General features: G+C 42.4%; 1 protein-coding gene across 3 annotated transcripts in view; it reads right to left on the reverse strand.

Moving 5' to 3' along the window:
- Window positions 1-26,066, reverse strand: part of DPP3 (dipeptidyl peptidase 3) — a 74,542-nt gene extending 48,476 nt beyond the window's left edge. Inside the window, exons 1-2 of one of the 3 annotated variants that reach the window (XM_075837364.1) lie at window positions 25,998-26,066; window positions 6,602-6,893 (exon numbers count right to left, since the gene is read on the reverse strand). In XM_075837364.1, the coding sequence (XP_075693479.1) occupies window positions 6,602-6,893; window positions 25,998-26,053 (348 nt within the window). In that variant the 5' untranslated portion in view covers window positions 26,054-26,066. Of the gene's footprint in view, window positions 1-6,601; window positions 6,894-25,938 lie in introns of all 3 variants that reach the window. The other 2 variants (XM_075837365.1, XM_075837366.1) reach the window with 2 other exon arrangements.
- Between the last annotated feature and the right edge of the window lie 311 nt (window positions 26,067-26,377).

The following is a 26,377-nucleotide window of genomic DNA, read 5'->3' on the forward strand; positions in this document are numbered from 1 at the left end:
GCCAAGCTAACCCAATATGAAGTAAGCCGTGGCCGTGCTGAACGTGGCTTTTGCCATAGACTCCACTTTGGAATTAACTGGATCTTTTAATGCCGAAGTATCTGCAATCAGAAAGGTAGAATTTCATAAAGCTGGGCCACGGAGCATCTACCTTGGTGTAATACACTCATCGGAAAAAGGAAACATAGTCCGCACATGCATAAGCCGGTCAGGGTGTGTCACGAAGCGGGTTAATGGACCCACTAGGCCGTACCGCCGTAGCGGGAAGGCAGCTGGCCAAAACCACAGGAAACCCCAGAAATACAATGTCCCGCACAAGGGTACCTGGATAGTCCAGACGGTGGCCGCAGCTCTGGTACAGATGAGATGGGTGCAGCAGATGGCGCCAAACGTGGCGGATGACACAGGAGTCGCAAGTTGTGCCAGACGTGGCGGATTCCTCCGGACGTGGCACGACTTGATACTAAGGCAAAGCACGGGAAACAGGAACGGGAAACACTAAGGGACCATTTGCAAGACAGACTGGGAAAATTAACAACGCTTAGGCAAGGATTAGAAGGCCAGGGGCCTTCTTATAGACCAGGAAATCGTGGCAGTTGATGACTATTTCCTAATTGCGCGCGCTGGCCCTTTAAGGCCGGGCGCGAGCACCCTACGGGACACAGCCGAACGGAGCGGAAGTGAGCGCTGGCGTCTCCTAGGAGGGAGGGAGACGGGAACCAGCGCTCACAGATCCATGGCTGCGGGCGTCGGGAGGTGAGTAAACCCGACGGCCCGCGGCCATGGACGCTACAGGGTGTTTCCATGCGTCAGAAACCTATTCGTCAAAACCCTTATGATCTGGAAAGACCAGAGGTGGTCACCTGTGCTGATGCAATAATAGCTCATTCTGAGGGGATTCAGCAGGATCATACGCAATCTTACGTATATCTCGCTGCCTGAATGAGATCCCTCATGGCAGGAGCAGATTCGCTTCTATTGCACTCAAACTCCGAGTCGGAGAGACAATCCCTGAAGAAGCAGATTCAGACATATCTCTTGAATTAAAGAAATGAAGGACGCCTGCAGCAGTTTTGTCCAAAGAGGAATCAGAGGGAGAATGATCTCTCCTTTATTTCCTGCCCGCTTGCGGGATGCACTAGGAGAACTAAAACGAGTGCAATTCAGGGAACAACATCTATGGGCCTGAATGGACTGTGTGACAGAGGGGGTCAGACAAATGAGGAAGATGTTGTAAGGCATCCGCTGTGACTTGATAGGCAGGTGAGATCATCAACCGGCAGGGTGAGGGAAGCTGCCCATTGGGGGGGGTAATATGCTCGCTAACCATGAGAGCTGGGGAATCCTGTGGTGGTTTAGATGGAGGGCACTGAACACAGACTGGGTCAGACTGCCCGCATGGAAACTTTGTATCGCACCACGTACATTACAACGGCAGGGGAGGGGGGGGGAATTGGGTCTTAAAAAGGTTTGCGCTTTGAAGACGAGTCTTTTACAAAAAAAATAAAGAAAAGCTCACTATAGCCAATGGCTATCCTACCGGACCCCAAGGTGCTGTGTTAGCCATGAGGCAGGAAACATTCCCAGCGCTGTTCATTACACCAGCTCAGTGTACAATTGCTTTTATTACCAAGTGATATAGTGAAGAGCGTCTGAGGGAAACAAAACCCCTCCCTTCCAGCAAAAGCCACACCGTGCTGGTTGGACAGGGTGGGCGTTTGAGGGTGCGGCCAGCTTGAGGCCTAGCAGAGTACCAAAGCTGGGGCCTAAATTAATGGCACTGTAGGCAGAACACCGCAGCTTGTAGTAAAAAAACGGAAGATAAGCCAGCACATAAGTGTTAAAAACCCATTAGTAAGAACTCTAAATAAGAAACCCTCTATATATAATGCTGTAAAGTCCCCTGGCATAGTCTCAATTGTTCCTTACCCACCCACAGCACCTCCTAATAAAAATGGCAAGGGGGGGGCGACTTATCTATGACCCCCTTGGGGAAAACACGCACGTAGTGTGGCTGTCAGGCATCCTCAACCGCCGGCGTAATAAAAGGACTGGGTGACCAAGGAGGGGGGGGGGGGGACATCCACCAGAGATGTGGGCATCCACTGAGGTGGGAAGGGCATTTGCCAAAATGGCTTGCATCCACTAAAACAGTGGGAATTCCTTCCACCCAGCGCCCGCAGGAGAGGCTCACACAGGACCTGAAAAAAAAAAAATATATATATATTATATTATATATATATATATATATATATATATATATATATATATATATATACACACACACACACATACATACATACACACACACACTCCAAATGTAGATTAACACAGCACTCCAACTATAAATTAGGCCATGTGCACAATACCAAGAGGATGAATCACTTCCCCAACTTGAAATATACAAAAAGCAAAAAGAAGAAGTAACGGCACCAGGACTTCAAAATTGATGAAAAAGGGTGGATTTATTCAACAAGTGAGCAGCGACGTTTCAGTCCGTCAAAGAACCTTTCTCAAGCTGTTTAACACCCTACACAGTGTGGAGTACATATAGGAAGTGAAACTATCCATTAGCATACATCTAATTAACATGCAATGTGTAAAAATAGACTATAGACATAAATTGCAGTCTGACATAATAAATATTCATGCATCGTGCACAGCTGATTACATAAACCGGCTATAAAAGTATAGAAATATTTAGTGTACAAAAATGTTATAAAGTGACATAATGAGCAGTTCAACTGCCTTCAAACAGCTGCAGAGGCCAATCCATAGATTGAAAACATATGCTACACAATGTGGTGGATTGTATAATTAAATACCTTTGTTGAATGCCACGAGGAGTCCGCATCCATGTGCATGCACAGTAAACATCCCAGAATGACGTCCAAACCGGAAATGTAGCTAGTGGAACGCAAACGACGAGTGTATCCCCCGGCTCGTGCGCAGACCCGACAAAGAATTCTTGGAATACAGTTAACCATACAATCAAGTTCACCATGTCTTATTCCACTTTGTCAATTGAATTCTTAGACATGTATTTCACTTTCCAGTAATAGTCTTGTCTCTGATCTTTTTATAAGGAAGACCGATAGAAATAACCTTTTACACTATACCAGTGGCCATCCGAGAACAATGCTGAAACCCGTTACCTTTCAGCCAATTGATCAGAGTCAAAAGGGTAGTGAGCCAGGAAGACAAATTATCCTCACGGCTTGACAATGTGTAAACAATTTTTGGGAGAGGGGGTACCCAAACTACATCATCGAGATGAACAAACAAAAAGTTCTGAATCTAGATAGGAATATCTTACTTAGTGGTAATTTGTCCAAAAAAAATAAAAAATAACTTTGAATACCCTTTGTTTCCACTTTTTCTATGTTTAGTCCTCAGGTCAGTGATATCATACAGAACGATTGGTTTATATGGAGCAGAACCTTCCCAGACACTATTGAGTTTCAGGAGAGGCCTATTATGGCCTACAGAAAAGGCAAAACAATTCAGAATAGTGTGGTGAAGGCGGACAGGTTCTTGTCGTAAGGGACAGACTCTTTTGGCTCCCCAAAAACAGGGATGTTATCCTTGTCTAGCATGTAACATTTGTAACAATATGATTAAAGGTAGCAGTTTTAACCATCCACAAACTGGTAAACTTATGTTTATCAGTTTTTTTTACATGTCAAACCTCATTTGTCATCTATTTAATAAGTTGCCCCTGTGGCCTTCATTATGTTGGTGAAACCACCACGGAGGTGACTAAGAATGAGAAACCATAAATCTAATATCAATACAAAAAGAAGGGATCTACAGGTATCCAGACATTTTCTGGATAGAAAACATGGGGTGTCACAATTGAAATTCAGAATCATAGATTCAGTACCCCCGATGAGACGAGGCGGGGACAGGGAACGTGCACTCAAAAGGAAAGAATTGGGGTGGATATATACACTTGAGACGGTCTTCCAAAGGCTTGAATGTGGAGTACCCATATGGACCACATATCTAGTAGGACAGATAATATTTTCTCCAGATAGCTGATGGTTTTTGCTGTCAGCGCCATCTCTTGATGGTATAGCTAGTTTTGTATACATCTATTGATTGGTGGTCTAAATTGGACCTTCCTCTATGTATTTTTATTCAAGTCTATTTGTTTAATATTTATGAACACTGTATATTTTATTAGATACACTCTTTATGAAGTCATTTGCTCCTTCATGGAGGCAGCAGAGGCCCATTACATCTAGATTGAAGAAAAAAATTAAAAGAAACCTTATTGCCTTCTGATTCATTTTGTCTGGAAGGGATGGAAAACGTTATATGTTTATTATATGAATGTGTATCATAAGCAATGCTCTATTTGTCTATTTATTATATGTAGATATGACATGCAAATTCAACTTTATCCTATCAATTCATAGTAGCATCTTTATATTGTATTTCTCTTTATCTAATACAATTTAGAGTAAATCCTTTAGGGGTTAATATATCTTTAGCAATATATACTGATTTGCTCTATTAAATTGAAGGATTTGTTTTGCATTGCCATATTAATCTACATACTATTCAAGTCTGCTACTAATAACTATCTGTTTTAGTGAGATATACATATTCAATATTTATATAGTCATTTGTCTATATGACATGGTTTACACTTTGCGATTTCTACACGTGATATTTTCCATCCACTTCAGACTTACCAGCTTTAGACGAGCCCCGCGGTTCGCGCATGCGCAGACTTACTAGAACGTAACTGTTGGGTCTGCGCACGCGCCGGGGGATACTAGTCGTTTGCGTTCCACTAGATACATTTCCGGTTTGGACGTCATTCTGGGATGTTTACAGTGCATGCACATGGATGCGGACTCCTCGTGGCATTCAACAAAGGTATTTAATTATACAACCCACCACATTGTGTAGCATATGTTTTCAATCTATAGATTGGCCTCTGCAGCTGTTTGAAGGCAGTTGAACTGCTCATTATGTCACTTTATAAAATTTTTGTACACTAAATATTTCTATATTTTATAGCCGGTTTATGTAATCAGCTGTGCACGATGCATGAATATTTATTATTTTAGACTGCAATTTATGTCTATAGTCTATTTTTACACATTGCATTTGATTAGATGTATGCTAATGGATAGTTTCACTTCCTATATGTACTCCACACTGTGTAGGGTGTTAAACCGCTTGAGAAAGGTTCTTTGACGGACTGAAACGTCGCTGCTCACTTGGTGAATAAATCCACCCTTTTTCATCAATTTTGAAGTCCTGGTGCCGTTACTTCTTCCTATGGTGTTTGTATATTTCAAGTTGGGGAAGCGATTCATCCTCTTGGTATCGTGCACATGGCCTAATTTATAGTTGGAGTGCTGTGTTAATCTACAATTGGGGGACACACACACGGCTAAAACTAATGAGCACGGTGCTCAGCAGAGGGTATAGCCCAGTGGCGGAGCCACACTTTTTTTTTTTTCAAAATTCACCTAGTGTCAGCCTCTCAGCAGCCTATACCCATGGTACTGTGTCCCCCAGTGAATACTTTAACATGAAAACAGGGATTCTGGCAATTTTTATTTTTTTTACGGCGTTCACCATGCAAGTTAATGTTCAAATTGTGATAGTTCAGACTTCTACGCACGTGGCAATACAAGTTATGTTAATTGAATTTTTTTTACATTGCATTGGAGGAAAATGGTAAAGAGGTTTTTGGTTTTGTTTTTTTTAACAAACGTTTTACACAGTCCTTAGTAGGTGAACAAAGATAGCAAACCTTAGGTCCTTCATTATGCCCCCAGGTTGGCATAATGACCGTCGGCACCTTGCAATAGAATCGCAGGGGGGGGGGTATAGGGTTCGATGGCTCGGCCGCCCCCTCATTGACTGCTTAGATGCTGCGGTCGCTATTGGCAGCATCTAAAGGGGTTAAATGAGCAGTATCCCGCACGCTACACTGAAGTGTCGGTTGGAAGATACAGCCAACACGCTCGTTCTATGGAGCGGGTATATGGAGATGGAGACATACATATGTCAGATGTCGGTAAGGGGTTAAAGTTAATTTTCCATTGATTGATGTTTGTATAATTTTAAGGTTTTAATAATACAGATACGAGTTATCCTACATGCACGCTGCTATTCTACATGCAAAAACAGTCAGTCACAGATCACTTTCGCAGGAAGTTCATCCTATTGTGCCTTCAACTGATTGACTGAATACGATCCATGTCTAAAAGCATAAATTATTCAGCAGTTGCAGTTATTACACAGTATTGAATCTCAACGGTTGCAGTTAATCATAATGCATACACCTTAGATGCTGTAGACAGCCATTAAAAATAAGTTCACATCTAATTTGTATCAGTAAATCATGTACATGATGTTCACGTTTCAAAAATAGGTTCTGCCGCAGCTGAAGCTTTCATATGGCCACAGAAGCCTTCAGTGACTAATATTTGTATAATGTACAGTAGGGAGTACATTACCACATAAATAGGAAATACAAGCGGAGGGTCTCCAAAGATGTGTTTTAATGCATTTTAAAGATCGGTTTAGTCAAACAGAAGATTTATAAAAAGAATGATACAGGATCAGCATATACCTGATAGTCCTCGTCAGTCAGCCCCTGGTACTTGGCCACTCCATGCAACACAGAGGGCTCCTGTGCCCGGAAAAGTCGGTTAAGAAGGATGTATATGGCTGGAGATTCAGGTGATGTCTGGAACAGGACAATCAATCCTCCATAGAATGAAGCTTGAGACAGAAAATGGGTATAAAGCTTCTCCTCTCTTGATAGAAGTAAGAAGGCCTCCTCACAATCAAGTAAAGCAACAGGAACGTCATTGGGCAGGATGTACTGAGATGGGGCAGCCATGTTTCCAATGACAGAGTTCCTGAAAGACAAAAAGGATGACATCCTCTTATTGCAATAGCATTCACATGTAAAGCATCATTGTGTACAGCCAACTAGTGATCAGAAACTATAGCTTAAAATGGTTGTAGAAGCTGAAAGCCGACTTCTGATGGGTTGCGGTGGGCAACAGGGTCATTTTATCTATTAGACAGTTTGGATAAAGTGAGGCAATATCTCATATACACCGCTTATCTCTGGCTCATGAATGCTAAAACTTCAGCCTTAAAGGAGCACGCCAGCAATTATTTTTTGCCTATATAGTGCAGCATAGGCTCTTTTAGAGAATAATGGAGACTCTTGTGTATACCGGATTTAGTAGATGGGTCATTTATAGGTTGTCTGCCATCTTGGTTCCTTCTTCCCCCTGTAATACGATTCCCCCTAATGCAGCCTACATTTCCAATCAAGCCTCTGGCTTTGCAGAGGGGGTGGAGTCTCACACTTGCTCTGCGTCCTAAGTGCAGCAAGTGAAGGATCAGTGACCTACAACTTCTGTCCTCACATTTCAAAGTCAGAGTATCCTGGGTGATGCAGCTTAAACCAGTCTCCCTGCCTCCTGCTAGTGATACTGTTGAACTACCATCCCCTAACTGTCGGTCTCCTCTGCCTCTCGCTTGTGATCTATTTCTCGCTCAGCTCTAACAAACAGGAGAACGTGAGGAGCAGCATCTCCTAGAAATACACTGGACTCTGCACAAAGCCCTCACAGATCGTGGGTCAGGGTAGTCTTATAATAGCAGCTAAGCAATGTATGAACTCCCCTATTATATCACTGCACTTTGGTTCCTTAGATGGGGCAAAAATCATCCCTTCAACAAGACTACATGCATGAAGGGACATAGAGAAACAAGGAGCGTGGAGTTAGGTGGTGGTGGTGGTGGGAGCTGTCTCAGCTGCCAGGAGGGTTTTAATCGTGGGCTGAACCATCAACTGACAACCACCATGGGTAAATTTCCATCAGTCCTAAATGTTAATACCATAAACCGAACATATTTGGGTATGTTCACACGTAAGGTTATTAGTGTTTTCACCGCTGCGCATTTTAAAACATTCCATTTTTTTTTAACCCTTAGTGTGGGAAAACTGTGGCATAAAAACAATGTTTATGCATGGGATACTACACTGCAGTTTTCCATAGAAACTTTCCTAGAGCTTGCAGCAGAAACTGCATGCGGATATTGCTGTGTGGTAGTGATTCGGCTTTCTGCTGAAGCACATGGCCAGGAGGGAAATGTATGTTTAGTGCCAAATACACAATTGGATTCCGTAATGTGTAAGCAGGAAAAGGTTTCCCAAAGCTTTCATTTTTAACCCCTTCTCGCTCATTCACATGTAGTTACGTCGTGGACGCTAGTGTCTTACTGCTTTCCCACGTAACTGTACGTGATGGTGTGCGCTTAGAAGCTAAGCCATTGCCATTGTCAGCAGGTGTCAGCTGTATATTACAGCCAACACCTTGCTGTAACGGCCAGGACCGGGGCAAGCCTCCGATCCGGCCGAATAACCCCTTAGATGCAAACTTCAAAACCGAGCGCTGCATCTATGGTGTTTACAAGCCAATCGGAACCCTGAAATAAAATTGCTGATGACAGCTCCAGCAGACCGGAAGCCCAACAATGGCCTCCTGTCTGACTAGAATGGAAGTCTGCTAGGTCCCGCCCAGAGGCAGGGCCTAAAAGGCGTCCAGCCGCAGTTTCATGATGGCTCAGGCTGAGGAGCCGAGCCTGCGGCATCAGCCGCCGGTGTCAGCTGTATGTAACAGCTGACACTGTGCTGTAACGGCAGGGAACGGAGCTAGCTCCAATCCTTGCAATTAACCTCTCCGATGCCACGATCACGGCATCTTAGTGGTTTGTAGCGATCGGCATCGACACAAGGTTATCGTGACGATCGCTCCTATGGCAACCGGAGGCCTAATAATGGCCTTCTAGTCTGCCACGAACGATAGCCTATTAGGCCACGCCCACAGACGGGACCCAATAGGCTTGCTGTCAGTGAATGACTGACAGCTCTATTGCATTGCACTACGTGGATAGTGCAATGCATTAGAGTAAAGATCAGAGGTGCAGGACCTCAAGTCCTAGTGGGACAAGAAAAAAATAAGTTAATCAAAAAGTTGAATGAAAGTGTAAAAATAAAAGTTTCAAGTTAATAAAAACAAATATTGCTTTTTTTCCTATAATAAGCCTTTTATTATTGGGAAAAAATTGAACGTTAAAAAAAGTATACATTTGGTATCGACGCGGACGTAATGACCCAATCTATAAAACTAATATTATGTTTACCGCACGGTGAACGCCGCAAAAAAACAACTAAAAAAAAAATGCCAGAATCACTATTTTTTGGTCACCACCCCTCCCAAAATATAGAATAAGTGATCGAAAAGTCGCATGTACCCCAAAATAGTATCATAAAAACTACAACCAGTCCCGCAAAAAACAGATTTTTTGACTGAAAAGTAAAGTTATGGCTCTCAGAATACGGTGACACAAAAAATAAATTTTATAAAGTAGTGATATTGTGCAAACGCTGCAAAACATAAAAAAACTATATACATATGGTATCGCCGTAATCGTATCGACCCGGAGAATAAATTTAAATTGTAATTTATAGCGCACAGCGAACGCCGTAAGAAATAAAGAATTTAAAATGCCAAAATCAGTTTTTTTGGTCACCAAAGCTCTAAATAAAATGTAATAAAAAGTGATCAAAAAGTTGCATGCACCAAAAAATGGTACCAATAAAAACTACAGCTCGTCCCACCAAAAATAAGCCCTCACACTTCTCAATTGACCAAAAAATGAAAACGTTACGGCTCTCAGAATGTGTTGATACAAAAAAAATTTTTCCTTTGTAAAAGTAGTAAAATTATATTATATTAATATATATATACATATATTTGGTATCACCGTAAGGGTATGTGCACACTACCTCTTTTCAGATGTAAATTACGCCTGAAAAGACGGCTCCAATACGTCAGCAAACATCTGCCCATTGCTTGCAATGGGTCTTACGATGTACTGTGCAGACGAGCTGTCATTTTATGCGTCGCTGTCAAAAGACGGCGCGTAAAATTACGGCCGCGTCAAAGTGCAGGACACTTCTTGGGACATAATTGGAGCAGTTTTTCATTGACTCCAATGAAGAACAGCTCCAATTAAGTCCATAAAAGACGCCGTGAAAAACGTGTGCACTTGTAAAAACGTCTGAAATTCAGGAGCGGTTTTCTCCTGAAAACAGCTCCATAATTTCAGAAGTTTTTGGCGTTGTGTGAACATACCCTAATTGTATTGACCCGCAGAATAAAGTTAAGTTGTCGTTTTTACCGTATGGTGAAAGTGGTAAAAACGAAACCCAAAAAGCAATGGAGGAATCCATTTTTTCCAATTTCATACCGCAAAGAATTTTATTTTCTGTTTCCCAGTACATTAAATGGTGTCAATAGAAACGACAACTCTTCCCGCAAAAAAATAAGCCTTCACACCACCCTATTCATGGGAAAATAAAAAAGTTATGGCGTTTGGAAGGCATGGAGTGAAAAACGAAAATGGAAAAGCAAAAAAGGATCAGTCCTGCAAAGGTTAATTAATTTTGATTAAAAAAATAAAATTATTACCACGTGGGGTATTGTCACACTCGGGAGAGATTGCTTTACAAATTTAGGCCTCATTTACACGAACGTGATATACGTCCGTGCGACGCGCGTGCTTTTCACGCGGGTCGCACGGACCTATACAAGTCTATGGGGGCATGCAGACAGTCAGTGAGTGAGTTTTGCTCAGCGTGTGCGCTGAAAAAAAACTCACGACATGTTCTAAATTTCTGGGTTTTTCGTGCATCACGCACCCATTGAAGTCAATGGGTGCGTGAAAACCACGAAGGTCGCACGGAAGCACTTCCGTGCGAACTGCGTGATTTGCGCAAGAGCTGTCAAACTCTGAATGTAAACAGAAAAGCACCACGTGCTATTCTGTTTACAAACATCCAAACGGAGTGTCATTAGAGATGAGCGAACCGAACTTCACCGGGTTCGGCCGAACTCGTTTTGACCGAACCCGGCAAAAAAAATTCCGGTACGCGACGTCAGGAGACACTCACTGTCCACGGTGCTGAAAGAGTTAAACTGGTAAAGCACAATGGACAGTGACTTCCGATCACAATATACACAAAAAAAAAAAAAAAGAAGTTCTGACTTACCGATAACTCCCGGCTTCTTCCTCCAGTCTGACCTCCCGGGATGACAATTCAGTCCAAGTGACAGCTGCAGCCAATCACAGGCTGCAGCCAATCACAGGCTGCAGCGGTCACATGGACTGCCGCGTCATCCAGGGAGGTGGGGCCGGATGACGAGAGGGACGCGTCACCAAGGCAACGGCCGGGAGGAAGCAGGAAGTTCTTGGTAAGTATGAACGTCTTTTTTTTATTCACAGGTTGGTGTATATTGTGATCGGAATTCACTGTCAAGGGTGCTGAGTTACTGCCGATCAGTTAACTCTTTCAGCACCCTGCACAGTGACTGACGTCGACTAGCCTCATCTCTAATGATGGCGGCTGCGCGAAAATCACGCAGCCGCGCATCATACACGGATGACACACGGAGCTGTCAAGTGACTTTTGCGCACGCAAAACGCTCCGTTTTTTTGCGTGCGCAAAATGCACACGCTCGTGTAAATGGGCCTTAGGGCGACTTTCTCCTTTACCCCTTGTGAAAATGAAAAAAATTCAACATTTTAGTGGCCAAAAATGTTTATATTCATTTTCACTGCCTAATTCTACTAAATTCTGCAAAAAACACGTGTGGTATAAATGCTTACTGTACACCCCTCAAGGAATTTTTTTAGGCGTAGTTTCCCAAATGGGTCACTTTTGGGGGGTTTCCACTGTTTTGGTCCCTCCAGGGATTTGCAATCGTGACATGGCACTAAAAACCAATTCAGCAAAATCTGCGCTCCAAAATCCAAATGGCGCTCCTTCCCTTCTGAGCCCTGCTGTGGGTCCAAACATCGGTTTATTAGCACATATGGGGTATTTCTGTAATCGGGAGAAGATGCTTTACAAATGTTGGGGTGCATCTTTATTCCTTGGAAATATTACAAATTTTTTTTTTTCTGAAAAAACAATCGAAAAGTAGATTTTCATTTTCACAGACTAAGGCCTCATGCACACGACCGTAAAAACTCCCGTTATTACGGGTCGTAATTACGACCTGTAATAACGGGCTCATAGACTTCTATTGGCGACGGGTGCCTTCCCGTTTTCTCACGGGAAGGTGCCCGTGCCGTTGAAAAAGATAGAACATGTCCTATTTCAGGCCGTAATAACGGCACGGACAGTCCATAGAAGTCTATGGAGCTCTCGTAATGACGGGTGGCTACATGTGTGCACCCGTCATTACGGCAGCGTTGCTAAGCGACGTCAGTAAATAGGCACTGTCCAGGGAGCTGAAAGAGTTAACTGATCGGCAGTAACTCTTTCAGCACCCTGGACACGTCCGATTTGAAAAAAAAAATAAAAAATCGGCTGTGCCACAAGGCCAAAACATTCTGCGTTCTAAAGGGGGTTAAAGTTAATAAAAAAAAAAATTCTATGTACCCCAAAACGGTGCCATTGAAAAATACAACTCATCCCACAAAAAACACTCCTCATACAGCCATGTCCACTTGAAAATTTAAAAAAAAAAAAAAAAAAGTTAGAGATCTTTGAATTTGACAATGGAAAAACGAAAAAAATTTGCTGGGTCATTAGGGCTTATAATGCATGCAGGAGGAAGGGGGTTAAAAAAAAAGCAAGATTATTTACGAATGGCATTGAGGATTATAATTAATCAGGCAACGAATGATAGGTTTAAAAAAAAGACAGGTAATTTATTGAGAAAGGTTGAACTCGGACCTATGTAACTATACCCTAATGTGGTAGGTTTATGGTATTAACCCCTTCAGGACGAAGCCATTTTGGATTTTTCATTTTTGCTTTTCACTTGCCACCTTCCAAGAGCCAGACCATTACGTCACTGATCGGGAGCCGAGCCCGCACCATCACCGCCAGGTGTCAGCTGTATGTTACAGCATGCCGTGTTCAACAGAGATCGCAGCATCTGAGGGGTTTTACGCCAACGGCACCTCAGCAACGTGATCGCTGGGTTGCCGGTGGCTACAACAGAAACCGGAGGCCTAATAACGGCCTCCCAGTCTGCCAGCAACGGAAACCTCCTATGCCTGCTTGGAGGCAGGGCCTAAAAGGCTTCCGGTACCAATTACAAGGCGGCAGGGGGTGTACGCTGTATGTTACAGCAGACACCCTGCTGTAACGGCAGGAACCGGAGCTAGCTCTGATCCCTGCAATTAAACCCTTAGATGCAGCGATTGAAAGATCGCTGCATCTTCGTGGTTTGTAGCAAATCGGCAGCCCTGCCATACGATGGCAGGGCTGCCGACTGCTACTATGGCAACAGGAGGCCTAACAATGGCCTCCTGTCTGCCATTACAAAAGCAGATTAGGCCGCGTCTGGAGGTGGAGCCTCATCGGCTTGCTGTCAGTGAACAACTGACAGTTCTAATAAATTGCACTACATAGGTAGTGCAATGTATTAGAACATCAAACAGTTAGTCCTTCAAGTTCCCTAGTGGGACTTAAAAAATAAAACAAATTGTAAGAAAAAAAAAAAGTTAAAATAGTTGTAAAAACATAATAAATGTTTCAAGTAATAGAATAAAACACAATTGACCTTTCCCTTATCAAGTCCTTTATTATTGAAAAAAACAAAAACCATACAATTTGGTATTACCACGTCCGTAATGACCTGAACTATAAATTAATGTTATTTATCCCGCGCAGTGAACAGCGTAAAAAAAAAAAAAACAACGTACACATCGCCAGAATTCCTGTTTTTGGGTCACTTTGTCTTCCAAAAATGTAAACAAAAAGTGATCAAAAAGTCGCATGTATCCAAAAACTGTTCCTATAAAAACTATAGCTCGTCTCGCAAAAAGACAAGCCCTCATACAGCTCTGTCGACAAATAAAATGTAAAAAAGTTCTTACAATATGGCGACAGAAAAAACATTTTTACAAAACTAATTTTATTGTGCAAAAAGTTGTAAAAACATCAAAAAGTGCTATAAATTTGGTATCGCCGGAGTCACTGACCCACAGAATAAAGTTAACATGTAATTTATGGCGTGTGGTGAACGCTGTATAAAAACAAAGACCATGCCAGAATTGCTGTTTTTTGGTCACCTTGCCTTCCACAAAAAAATTAAAAAAAGCATAAAAAGTGATCCATAAATCGCCTGTACCCCAAAATCGTACCAACAACAACTACAGCTCGCCCGCCAAAAAACAGCCCTCATACCACTATGTCTATGAAAAAATAAAGTTAGTTAAGGCATTAAGTCAGGAAAGAAAAACATGCAGTTGTGCCGGCCCGAGGGGAACGTTTCTCCTGTTTCAGGAGGCGATCAAGGCACTTAACCCCTTCCCGCTCCTTGACGTACTATTACGTCATGGCAGCTGTATCGTTCGCGCTCCATGCCGTAATAGTACGTCTCGGGAGTAACGGCCGTTTCGGCCGTCCTCCCGACACATACAGGAGCTGTGACGCTGCTGTCTTGTTCAGCAGCTGTCACAGCTCCTACAGCGGGGACCGATCGCTGTGTCCCCGCTGATTAACCCCTTAAAAGCCGCGTTCTATAGAGATCGCGGCTTTTTAGGGGTTAAGCTGCCATCGCCGGCCTGCTACGCGATAGCGGCCGGCGATGGTGACTATGGCAACCGGACACCAAACAATGGCGTCCGGCTATGCCATAGACGGAAGCCTAGTGGGTCCTGACAACGTCAGGACCCACTATGCTTGCTGTCAGTGAGTAGCTGACAGTTCTAATACACTGCACTACGCATGTAGTGCAGTGTATTAGAATAGCGATCAGAGCCTCCTGCCCTCATGTCCCCTAGTGGGACAAAGTAATAAAGTGAAAAAAAAGTTAAAAAAATGATGTGTAAAAATTAGAAAATAAAAGATTTAAAAGTAATAAAAGTAAAAATCCCACCTTTTCCCTTATCAGTCCTTTATTAATAAAAATATATAAACAAACAAATAAACTATACATAATTGGTATCGCCACGTTCGTAACGGCCTGAACTACAAAATTATTTCATTATTTATCGCGCATGGTGAACGCCGTAAAATAAAATAATAAACCGAACCACAATCACAATTCTTTGGTCACCTCACCTCCCAAAAAATGGAATAAAAAGAGATCAAAAAGTCGCATGTACCTAAAAATGGTACTGATCAAAACTACAGTTCGTTACGCAAAAAATAAGTCCTTGCACGGCTTTATTGATTGAAAAATAAAAACGTTATGGCTCTTAGAATAAGGTAACACAAAAAGTGAATGATTGTTTACAAAACGTATTTTATTGTGCAAACGCCATAAGACATAAAAAAAAAAACTATAAACATATGGTATCGCCGTAATCGTATCGCCCCGCAGAATAAAGTGAATATGTCATTTATAGCGCACGGTGAACGCTGTAAAAAAAAACGAAAAAAAAAACAATCGTACAATTGCTGTTTTTTAGTCACCACACCACCTAAAAATAGAATAAAAACTGATCAAAAAGCCGCATGCACCCCATGAAAACTACAATGGATTCCTCAAGGGGTCTAGTTTCCAAATTGGGGTCACTTTTGGGGGGTTCCCAATGTTTTGGCACCACAAGACCTCTTCAAACCGGACATGGTGCCTAATAAAAAAGAGGCCTCAAAATCCACTGGGTGCTCCTTTGCTTCGGAGGCCGGTGCTTCAGTCCATTACCGCCCAAGGGCCACATGTGGGATATTTCTCTAAACTGCAGAATCTGGGCAATACGTATTAAGTTGCGTTTCTGTGATAAATCCTTTTGTGTTATAAAAAAAATGGTATAAAGAGGATTTTCTGACAAAAAAAAAATGTAAATTTCACCTCTACTTTGCTCTAAATTTTTGTGAAACACCTAAAGGGTTCATAAACTTTCTACATGCTGTTGTGAATACTTTGAGGGGTCTAGTTTCTAAAATGGGGTATTTGATAGGGGTTTCTAATATATGGGCCCCTCAAAGCAACTTCAGAACTGAACTGGAACCTAAAAAAATAAATAAATGAGGCAATACGTCGCTTCTTACATTATACTGATAATGAGCCGTGCCCACCCCGAGATTACCCCAGTTTTGACCGTTTGTCTAAACGGAGACCCCTATTAAACCGTTCCAGTGCCCGGTTTTCCCAAGCATACACCCCTGAGAAGTTTATTTCTATTGATGAGTCCCTGGTACATTTTAAAGGGAGGGTTCAATTCCGCGAGTACCTGCCGGGTAAGAGGGCAAGGTATGGCGTGAAGATGTATAAGCTGTGAGAGTGCATCAGGGTATACCTACAGGTTTAGGATATATGAAGGAAAGGCCACCCCCAAACCAGACTGCATCCTGGACTACAATAGGTACATGGGAGTGATGGACTTGTAAGATCAAGCCCTGAAGCCCTACAGCGCCATGCGGTGTGGTATAAGAAGCTGGCCGGGAACATCATATAGATGGCTTTGTACAATGCGTACGTGCTACGTCGATGTGCAGGCCAGACGGGAACTTTCCTGGAATTTCAAGAGGTGATTATCAAGAACCTAATCTTTAGGGACCAAGAAGGGGGGGCACCCAGTACTTCTGGAAGCGAGCCCACACGCATCGTACCAGGGCAACACTTTCCAGGAGAAGTTCCCCAAACTGGCAAGAAGGGAAAAAGTCAAAAGAGGTGCAAAGTCTGCTATAAGAGGGGGATAAGGGAGGACACAATATATCAATGTGACACGTGTCCCGAATAACCAGAGCTCTGTATGAAAGTGTTTTAAAATTTATCATACATCCCTTGGTTTATAATTTACCCCAATTTTACTTACCCTGATGCACTCCGCACAGCTTATCCCCCCTCGTCTTTCCCCTCTGGGCCCTGCTGTGTGTCCAGGCAGCTGATAACAGCCACATGTAGGGCATTGCCATACCCGGGAGAACCCACATTACAGTTTATGGGGTGTAGGTCTCCGGTCAAAATGGTCACTACACCTCTAGATGAATGCCTTAAGGGTGTAGTTTTTAAAACGGGGTCACTTCTTGCGGGTTTCAACTGTACTGGTACCTCAGGGGCTTCTGCATACATGACTTCGCACTAGAAAATCCCGAGTAGGCCAAATGGTGGTCCTTTCCTTCTGAGCCCTCCCATGGGCCCAAACGGCAGTTTATCACAACAAATGGGGTATTGCGGCACTCAGAACAAATTGCGCAACAGAATGGGGTATTTTGTTTCTTGTGAAAATAAGAAATTTTCAGCCAAAACTACATATTTGACAAAAATAATTTTGTTTTCATTCCCAGCCCAATTCAAATAAGTTCTGTGAAGAAACTATGGGGTCTAAATGGTCACATTACCCATAAATGAATTCCTTGAGGGGTGTAGTTTCCAAAATGGGGTCACTTCTGGTGGGTTTCCATTGCTTTGATACCTCTGGGGCTCTGCAAATGCGACATGGCACACGAAAACCAAACCAGCAAAATCTGTACTCCAAAGAACACACAGCGCTCCTTCCCTTCTGAGCCCTCCCATGGGCCCAAATGGCAGTTTATCACCACAAATGGGGTACTGCCACACTAAGGACAAATTGAGCAACAAAATGGGGTATTTTGTTCCCTGTGAAAATAAGAAATTTTGATCACAAATGACATTTTATTGGAAAAAATGACTTTTTTCATTTCAGAGCCCAATTCAAATACGTGCTGTGAAAAAAATGTGCGGTCAAAATGGTAACAACAACCCTAAATGAATTCCTTGAGGGGTGTAGTTTACAAAATGGGGTCACTATTGGGGGATTCCTACTGTTTTGACACCTCAACACCTCTTCAAACCTGGCATGCTGCCTAAAATATATTCTAATAAAAAAAGAGGACTCAAAATGCACTAGGTGCTTCTTTGCTTCTAGGGCTTGTCTTTTAGTCCACGAGCGCAGTAGGGCCACATGTGGGACATTTCTAAAAACTGCAGAATCTGGAAAATACATATTTAGTAGTGTTTCTCTGGTAAAACCTTCTGTGTTACAGAAAAAAAAATGAATAAAATTGAAATTCAGCAAGAAAAATGAAATTTGCAAATTTCACCTCCACTTTGCTTTAATTCCTGTGAAATGCCTGAAGGGTTAAAAAACTTTATAACTGCTGTTTTGAATACTTTGAGGGGTCTAGTTTTTAAAATGGGGTGTTTTATCAGGGTTTCTAATACATAGGCCCCACAAAGCCACTTCAGAACTCAAGAGGTACCTTAAAAAAAAGGCTTTTTAAATTTTCTTAAAAATATGAGAAATTGCTGTTTATGTTCTAAGCCTTGTAACGTCCAAGAAAAATAAAAGAATGTTCAAAAAACGATGCCAATCTAAAGTAGACATATGGGAAATGTGAACTAGTAACTATTTTGGGTGGTATAACCGTCTGTTTTACAAGCAGATGCATTTAAATTCTGAAAAATGCAATTTTTTCAAAATTTTCTCTAAATTTGGCAATTTTTCACCAATAAACACTGAATATATCGACCAAATTTTACCACGAACATGAAGCCCAATGTGTCACGAGAAAACAATCTCAGAATCGCTTGGGTAGGTTTAAGCATTCCGACGTTATTACCACATAAAGTGAAATATGTCAGATTTGAAAAATGGGCTCTGAGCCTTAAGGCCAAAACTGGGCTGCGTCCTTAAGGGGTTAAGTTAGGGAACCAGGTAGGGTAGGGCCCAAACATATCTGCTGGAAGAGAGAGTGCCCGTATTATACCAGGACAACACTTCCCAGCAAAATTCCCCAAACTGCAAAGGTGCGGAGTGTGGACAAAAACGGGGATAAGAAAAGACATTTATCAGTGCGACACTGGCCTGTGCAGAAAGGATTGTTCCACAGCGTAACACACATCTATGGATTTTTTCTTACTCCATCATTATACCACCTAACTATGCCCCTGATGTACTCTGCCCAGCTTACACATTATAAACTGAAATACCAGCAAAACGCCAAAACAGAACTACTACCAAGCAAAATCCACGCTCCAAAAGCCTAATGACGCTCCCTCTCTTCTGAACCTTACAGTGTGCCCAAACAGTTCACTTCCACATATATGGCATCGCCAAATCCAGGGGTCCAACTATTTTTGGGGTGTGTGTCTCCAGTGGCACAAGCTGGGCACAACATATTTGCCACTGAAATGACATATCTAGGGAAAAATGAATTGCTATCTTTACTTTGCACCATCAGCAGCGCAATCATTTATCGAAGAGACCAGTGGGGTGAAAATGCTCATTACACCCCTTAATGACTGCCTTGAAGGGTGTAATTACCAAAATGGGGTAACTTCAGGGGTTTCTTTTATTATTTCACATCAGAGCCTCTGCAATTGTGAACCAATACTTTGTAAGTCGCCAAATTAGGCCTCAATTTCGCATGGTACTCGCTCACTCCTGAGCCCTGTTGATTATCCAGGCAAAAGATTAGTGCCACATGTAGGGTGTTTCTAAAACTGGGAAACAGGATACTAATGGGAGCTGTCTTGTTATGGTGTCACAAGCTGGGCAGCACATATTGGCATATCAAAGGAAAAAATCCCATTTTCACTCTGCAACATCGAGTGCACACTAATTTCTGGAAAACACCTGCAGGGTTAAGATGCTCACTACACCCCTAGGTGAATACCTTGAGCGGTGTAGTTTCCAAAATGGGGTAACTTCTAGGGGGTTTCCACTGTTTTGGTCCCACAGGGGCTTTGCAAATGCGACCAGATACCAATCCAGCAAAATCTGCACTCCAAAAGCCAAATGGCGCTCCTTCCCTTCTGAGCCCTACTGTGTACCCAAACAGCATTTTATGACCACATATGGGGTATTGCCGTACTCGGGAGAAATTGCTTTACAAACGTTGGGGTGCTTTTTATCCTTGTATTTGTTGAGAAAATGAAAAATTTAGCTAAAGCTACATTTTATTGAAAAAATATATATATTTTTTTATTTTCACTACCCAATTCTAATAAAAACTATGAAACACCTGTGGGGTCAAAATCATAAATACACCCCTAGATTAATTCCTCAAGGGGTGTAGTTTCCTAAATGGAGTCACTTTTGGGGCGTTTCCACCGTCCTGGTCCCACAGAGTGCAAAAGTGACATGGTGCCAAGAGACCAATCCAGCAAAATCTGCGCTCCAAAAGACAAATGGCGTGCCTTCCCTTCCAAGCTCTGCCGTGTGCCCAAACAGCAGTTTATGACCACATACATTGGCGACGTTACTTTACAAATGTTGGGTGGCTTTTTCTTTATTTCTTGTGGAAAGAGATTTTTTTTTTTGCCAAAACATCTTATTGGAAAAAGCGTAAAAATTTTTATTTTCACGTCCAAATTCTAATATAACCTACGAAACACCTGTGGGTTCAAAATGCTCACTACAATGGGGTCTTTTTTGCGGTGTTTCCTTTGTTTTGACATCACAAGACTTATTCAATCCTGACATGGTGCCTAAAATATAATAAAAAGGCCCAGAAATCCACTAGGCGCTCCTTTGCTTCGGTCCATTAGCACACTAGGGCCACACGTGGGATATTTCTAAAAACTGCAGAATCTGGGCAATAAACATTGAGTTGCCTTTCTCTAGTAAAACCTTCTGTGTTACATTAAAAAAATAAAAAGAATGAAAAATTAAATTTCTGCAAAAAAAAATAAAAAAAAATTTGTCAATTCCACCTCTACTTTGCTTTAATTCTTGTGAAATGCCTAAAGGGTTAAGAAACTTTCTAAATGCTGTTTTGAATACTTTGAGGGGTGCAGTTTTTAAAATGTGGCTATTATGGGGGATTTCTAATATAGAAGGCCCTCAAAACCACTTTAGACCTGAACTGGTCACGAAAAAATAGCCTTTTGAAATTCTTGAAACGTGAGAAATTGCTGCTAAAGTTCTAAGCCTTGTAACGTCCTAAAAAAATATAAAAACGACGTTCAAAAAAAACAATGTAAACACAGTAGACATGTGGGAAGTGTTAACTAGTAACTATTTTGTTTAGTAGAACCATCGGTCTTTCAAGCAGATACATTTAAATTTAGAGAAATGCTAATTTTTGCAAATTCCCTAAATGTCTGTTTTTCTCACAAATAAATACTGAATGTATCAACCAAATTTTACCAATAACGAAGTCCAATGTGTCACGAGAAAATCTCAGAATCGCTTGGATAGGTAAAAAAACATTCCAAAGTTACCACAAAGTGACACGTCAGATTTGAAAAATAAGGCTGTCAGGAAGTGGCAACAGCAGGAAGGGGTTAAAGTACCATATAATGTACTGGGAAACTGAAAAAATAATTTGCGGGCTGAAATTGGAAAAAACCTAAGCTTCCTCAATTGTTTTTTTGGGTTTTGTTTTTACGGCTTTCACCATGCGATAAAAACGACCACAACTTTATTCTGTGGCTCAATACGATTACGGTGATACCAAAATGTATATTTTTTTTTTTATATTTTACTACTTTTAAATTTAAAAAAAAAAAATTTTTTATTTGTGTCTCCACATTCAGAGAGCCATAACTTATTTTTTCATCAATTGAGCGGTGTGAAGACTTTTTTTGCGGGACGAGCTGTAGTTTATCGGTATTATTTGGTACATATTTTTTGATCACTTTATTGCTTTTTTTGTGAGCCAAGTTGACCAAAAACAAAGATTTTGGGGTTTTAAATGTTTTATTCTTTACAGCGTTCACCGTGTGGATTACATAACGCTATATTTTAATAGTTCAGACTTTTATGGAACGCAGCCATACCAATTTTGTAAAACTTCTAACATTACTTTGGAGGGAAAAAAATTGGAAATCATTAGTACAATACACTGCAATACTAATGCATTGCAGTATATTGTCATTTCTACAGGCTTCTGTTAGGTGAAGGCAGTCCTGGGGGCCTTCATTAGGCCCATGGGTTGCCATGACAACCATCATCACCCCCCGATCTCATTGCAACTGAGCTGTCAGAGGAAGCCACCCCCCCTTTTCAATGCGTAAAATACAGACGACAACCGCAACGTATGGAGTGCGCGAGCACGCTCCATACATTCCCATCCGCACTACGACGTAGCGGACAGGTCATTTTGCGGGAAGGGGTTAACATGTAGAACGGAAGGAAATTTCTCATTGTGCTGCAGGTTTAGGACAGGACCTGCACCGATCAGACGTTTTTGGTATATCCTGTGCTTATGCCATAAATTGCTGAGATGGGAATACGCCTTGAATAGTCTACAAAATAAGTTCTCCCTGGATGAAAAAAAAGTGGCATCTCCAGCACCACAGTGGTTTGCCAGGAGCCAAGTTCTTCTACTATCACGGAATCAAAAATAAAAATACGGAGGGGTCTCCCAGCAGTCAGTTGATAGTGTAGCCCACGATGTTCATGATCATTTACAATAAGGGTATGTGCACACACACTAATTACGTCCGTAATTGACGGACGTATTTCGGCCGCAAGTACCGGACCGAACACAGTGCAGGGAGCCGGGTTCCTAGCATCATAGTTATGTACTATTCTAGGAGTCCCTGCCTCTCTGCAGGACAACTGTCCCGTACTGTAATCATGTTTTCAGTACGGGACAGAAGTTCCACGGAGAGGCAGGGACTCCTAGCATCGTACATAAGTATGATGCTAGGAGCCCGGCTCCCTGCACTGTGTTCGGTCCACTACTTGCGGCCGAAATACGTCCGTCAATAACGGACGTAATTAGTGTGTGCACATACCCTAAAAGTAGAAACTGCTGCAAGATTAGATTACACAGATGTTTTCGGGGTACGATGTTGCACAAAAAAAAATTCAAAACAAAGCCCAATTGGTGGTAACCCAACCACTGACTCCCAGTGATTGCTAGAGCGAAAAGGCAGCCGCACCCTTAAAGTGCCATGCCATTTAGTCTCTAGTTTGGTCTGCTTGGCTTTTTCTAGTTGACCGCATGAATAGCCATCCGATCAGAGCGGTGTCATATGCTAGCAATATGCCACAAATCTTTGTAAAAACAACCCCTTAAATGGGTATTCCCAAATTAAAGATGTATGGCATATCTACTGGATATGTCAAATGTCTGATAGATGCGGGTGCCAGCCTTGGGGACTGGCACCTATAGCCAGAACGGGGATCATTGTCACATCCAGGCAGAGAACTAAGGGAGAATTGGTTACGTATGTGCGTGGCTCTGTCCATTAATTTCTATGGTAGATAAGTAGAGATGAGCGAACCGGGACAACCGAACCCGGTTTCGGTCCGAACATCGTGAAAAGTTCGGTTCGCAGCGAATCCGAACTTCACCGGGTTCGGCCGAACACGTTTTGACAGAACCCGGCTTATGAGTCACTGATTTTCCGGTACGCGACATCAGGAGATAGTCACTGTCCAGGGTGCTGAAAGAGTTAAGCGATCGGCAGTAACGGTTTCAGCACCCTGGACAGTGACTTCCGATCACAAGATACATCAACGTGTAAAAAAAAAAAAAAAAAAAAATAGAAGTTCCTACTTACCGATAACTCCGTGCTTCTTCCTCCAGTCCGACCTCCCGGGATGATGATTCAGCCCAAGTGACCGCTGCAGCCAATCACAGGCCGATCACAGGCTGCAGCCAATCACAGGCCAATCCCAGGCTGCAGCGGTCACATGGACTGCAGCGTCATCCAGGGAGGTCGGGCTGGATGCCGAAAGAGACGAGTCACCAAGGCAACGGTGACACGTCCCTCTCGACATCCAGCCCGACAACCCTGGATGACGCGACAGTCCATGTGACCGCTGCAGCATGTGATTGTCCTGTGATTGGCTGCAGCGGTCACATTTGCTGAAACGTCATCCAGGGATGTCGAGAGGGACGCGTCACCAAGGCAACGGCCGGGAGACAGGACTGGAGGAAGAAGCAGGAAGTGCTCGGTAAGTACGAACGACTTTTTCCTTTTTTTTTTTTGAAGGTCGAAAGACTCCTTTAGGGCACAGACCGGCTCAGTTCAGTATTTGTGAGCCAAAACCAGGAGTTGAACAAAAAAAAAATAAAAAAATAAAGAATTTGCACCTATTCTGTCTACATTCCACTTCAGGTTTTGGATGACAGACGCCAAGAAAAATAAACCTGCCACGTGAATACGGTCATGGCTAATCATTTATTGATATACGGCCATTTTTAAGAGTCGTTCCTTTAACCCCTTAGTGACCACCAATACGCCTTTTCACGTGAGTCACTAATGGGCTTTAGGCTAGGCTGACGCCTTTTCACGTCAGCCTAGTCTAAGTCCTGCACGGGTCTCCCGTGCAGGCAGGAGCCGGGGCTCTGCTGTCTGATGACAGCTGAGCTCCTGCTCCAACGCCCGCGATCGAAGTTTACTTCGATCGCGGCCGTTTAACCCGTTAAATGCCGCCAATAGCGACCGCGGCATTTAACTTTGTTTACAAAGGGAGTGCGCTCCCTCTGTCACCCATCGGCGGCCCGCGAATGCAATCGCGGGTCTCCGATGGGGTGTCATGGCAGCCGGGGGCTTGATAAAAGCCTCCAGGTCTGCCCTGGACATATGCCTGTTAGGACGCGCCGGAGGCACGTCCTAACAGATTGCCTGTCAGATTTACACTGGCAGGCAATAATGCTCTGGTATACGAAGTATACCAGAGCATTATAGCAGCGATCGGAACATCGCACAGTAAAGTCCCCTAGTGGGACTAATAAAATAAGTCATCAAAGTGAAATAAAGATTATTAATAAAAAGTACAGTAAAAAAATAAATAAAATCATTTTTTTCCATAAAAAGTGGTTTTATTTAGTAAAAGTGTAAAAAAAAAAAAAAAAAAAAGTACACATATGTGGTATCGCCACGACCGTAATGACTCCATTAATAAAGTTAATATGTCATTTAAACCGCAAGGTGAACACCGTAAAAAAAAAACGCAAAAAACCATGGCGAAATTGCAATTTTTTTCCATTGCCCCCCAAAAAAGTCATAATAAAAATGAATCAATAAGTCCCATGCACCCCAAAACAGTACCAATCAAAACTACGTCTTGTCCCGCAGAAAACAAGCCCAAAAAAATTACTACATTGATGGAAAAATAAAAAAATTACGGCTCTTGCAAAGCGACGATGCAAAAACAAATAATTTTAGTTCAAAAGTGTTTTTATTGTGCAAAAGTCGTAAAACATAAAAAAACCTCTACATATGTGATATCGCCGTAATCGTACCGACCCATAGAATAAAGGTAACATGTTAATTACGTCGCACAGTGAACGGCGTCAATTTAAAAACGCATAGAACAATGGCGGAATTTCAGGTTTTTGTTATAATCCCCCCCAAAAAGGTTAATAAAAGTTAATATAAAAATTATATGTACCCAAAAATGGTGCTATTAAAAAGCACAACTAATCCCGCAAAAAACAAGTCCTCATACAGCTATGTAGACGAAAAAATAAAAACGTTATAGCTCTTTGAATGCGACTATAGAAAAACGAATAAAATAGCTTGGTCATTAAGGCCTAAAATGGGCTGGTCACTAAGGGGTTAAGGGACGTTAAACACATTGGCAGCATATCAGTGTCAGATTGGTGGGGGTCCACATGCTGTTAACCCCAACCACTCCTGCAGTTTAGGCTTTTTGTTTTTTTCAGTGGTCAACCATGGTGCCTCCTTAAAAAAATAAAGAAAAAGCTGCCTGGCATCGTCATGAGCTGAAATGGCTTTATTCCACCGACCGGGGTCACAGCAGTCAGACCTCCACACATCGGACATGAATAGAATATTCGACCACCGACACTTTCAGTAAGAACTCCCCCCTCCCTTTAAATAACAACAAGAGGCTCAAATACAGGATCACATGATAACCCCGTGCATGCAGCGCTTGACACCATAAAGCCGGGACCCCGAGCCCACCTACAACTAGTACTCTCTCGTGCACATATAATATAAAACAAACAAAGAACGTTACACATGCGCGTGACACTGACAGCCGTGACCCGCACAGCGTCTTCACAAAACACCGCTCACCCGCTGCTGCTCCACAAGAAAGAGGCTCGAGCGAAGCCACATCCGGGATACAGCATTCAATGCCCCGCCTTCAAAACACTCGGACCAATCAACAGCGCCCTCTAATATGCAGTAATCAATGAAGGAGCAAGGGCTTCATAGCGTAAAGCGGACGCTGGCGTTCTTAGTATAACCAATCATAATTAGATATATGATAGACTGAAAGCTATTTCGACCTATAAGGAATCAGAACAGAATGATGCCCGCCTCGCTATACTTGAGGCTGTGTACACCATTGAAGGGCAAAAAAAATGTTTTAATAAAAAGGTGTATCAGTGAGTTTTGTGTAACTTTGTAAATACTTTTTATTAAAAATTCGTTTTACCTTTTTAGATACAGCT

This window comes from Rhinoderma darwinii, chromosome 9, assembly GCF_050947455.1.
Source record: "Rhinoderma darwinii isolate aRhiDar2 chromosome 9, aRhiDar2.hap1, whole genome shotgun sequence".
NCBI lineage: Eukaryota > Metazoa > Chordata > Amphibia > Anura > Rhinodermatidae > Rhinoderma > Rhinoderma darwinii.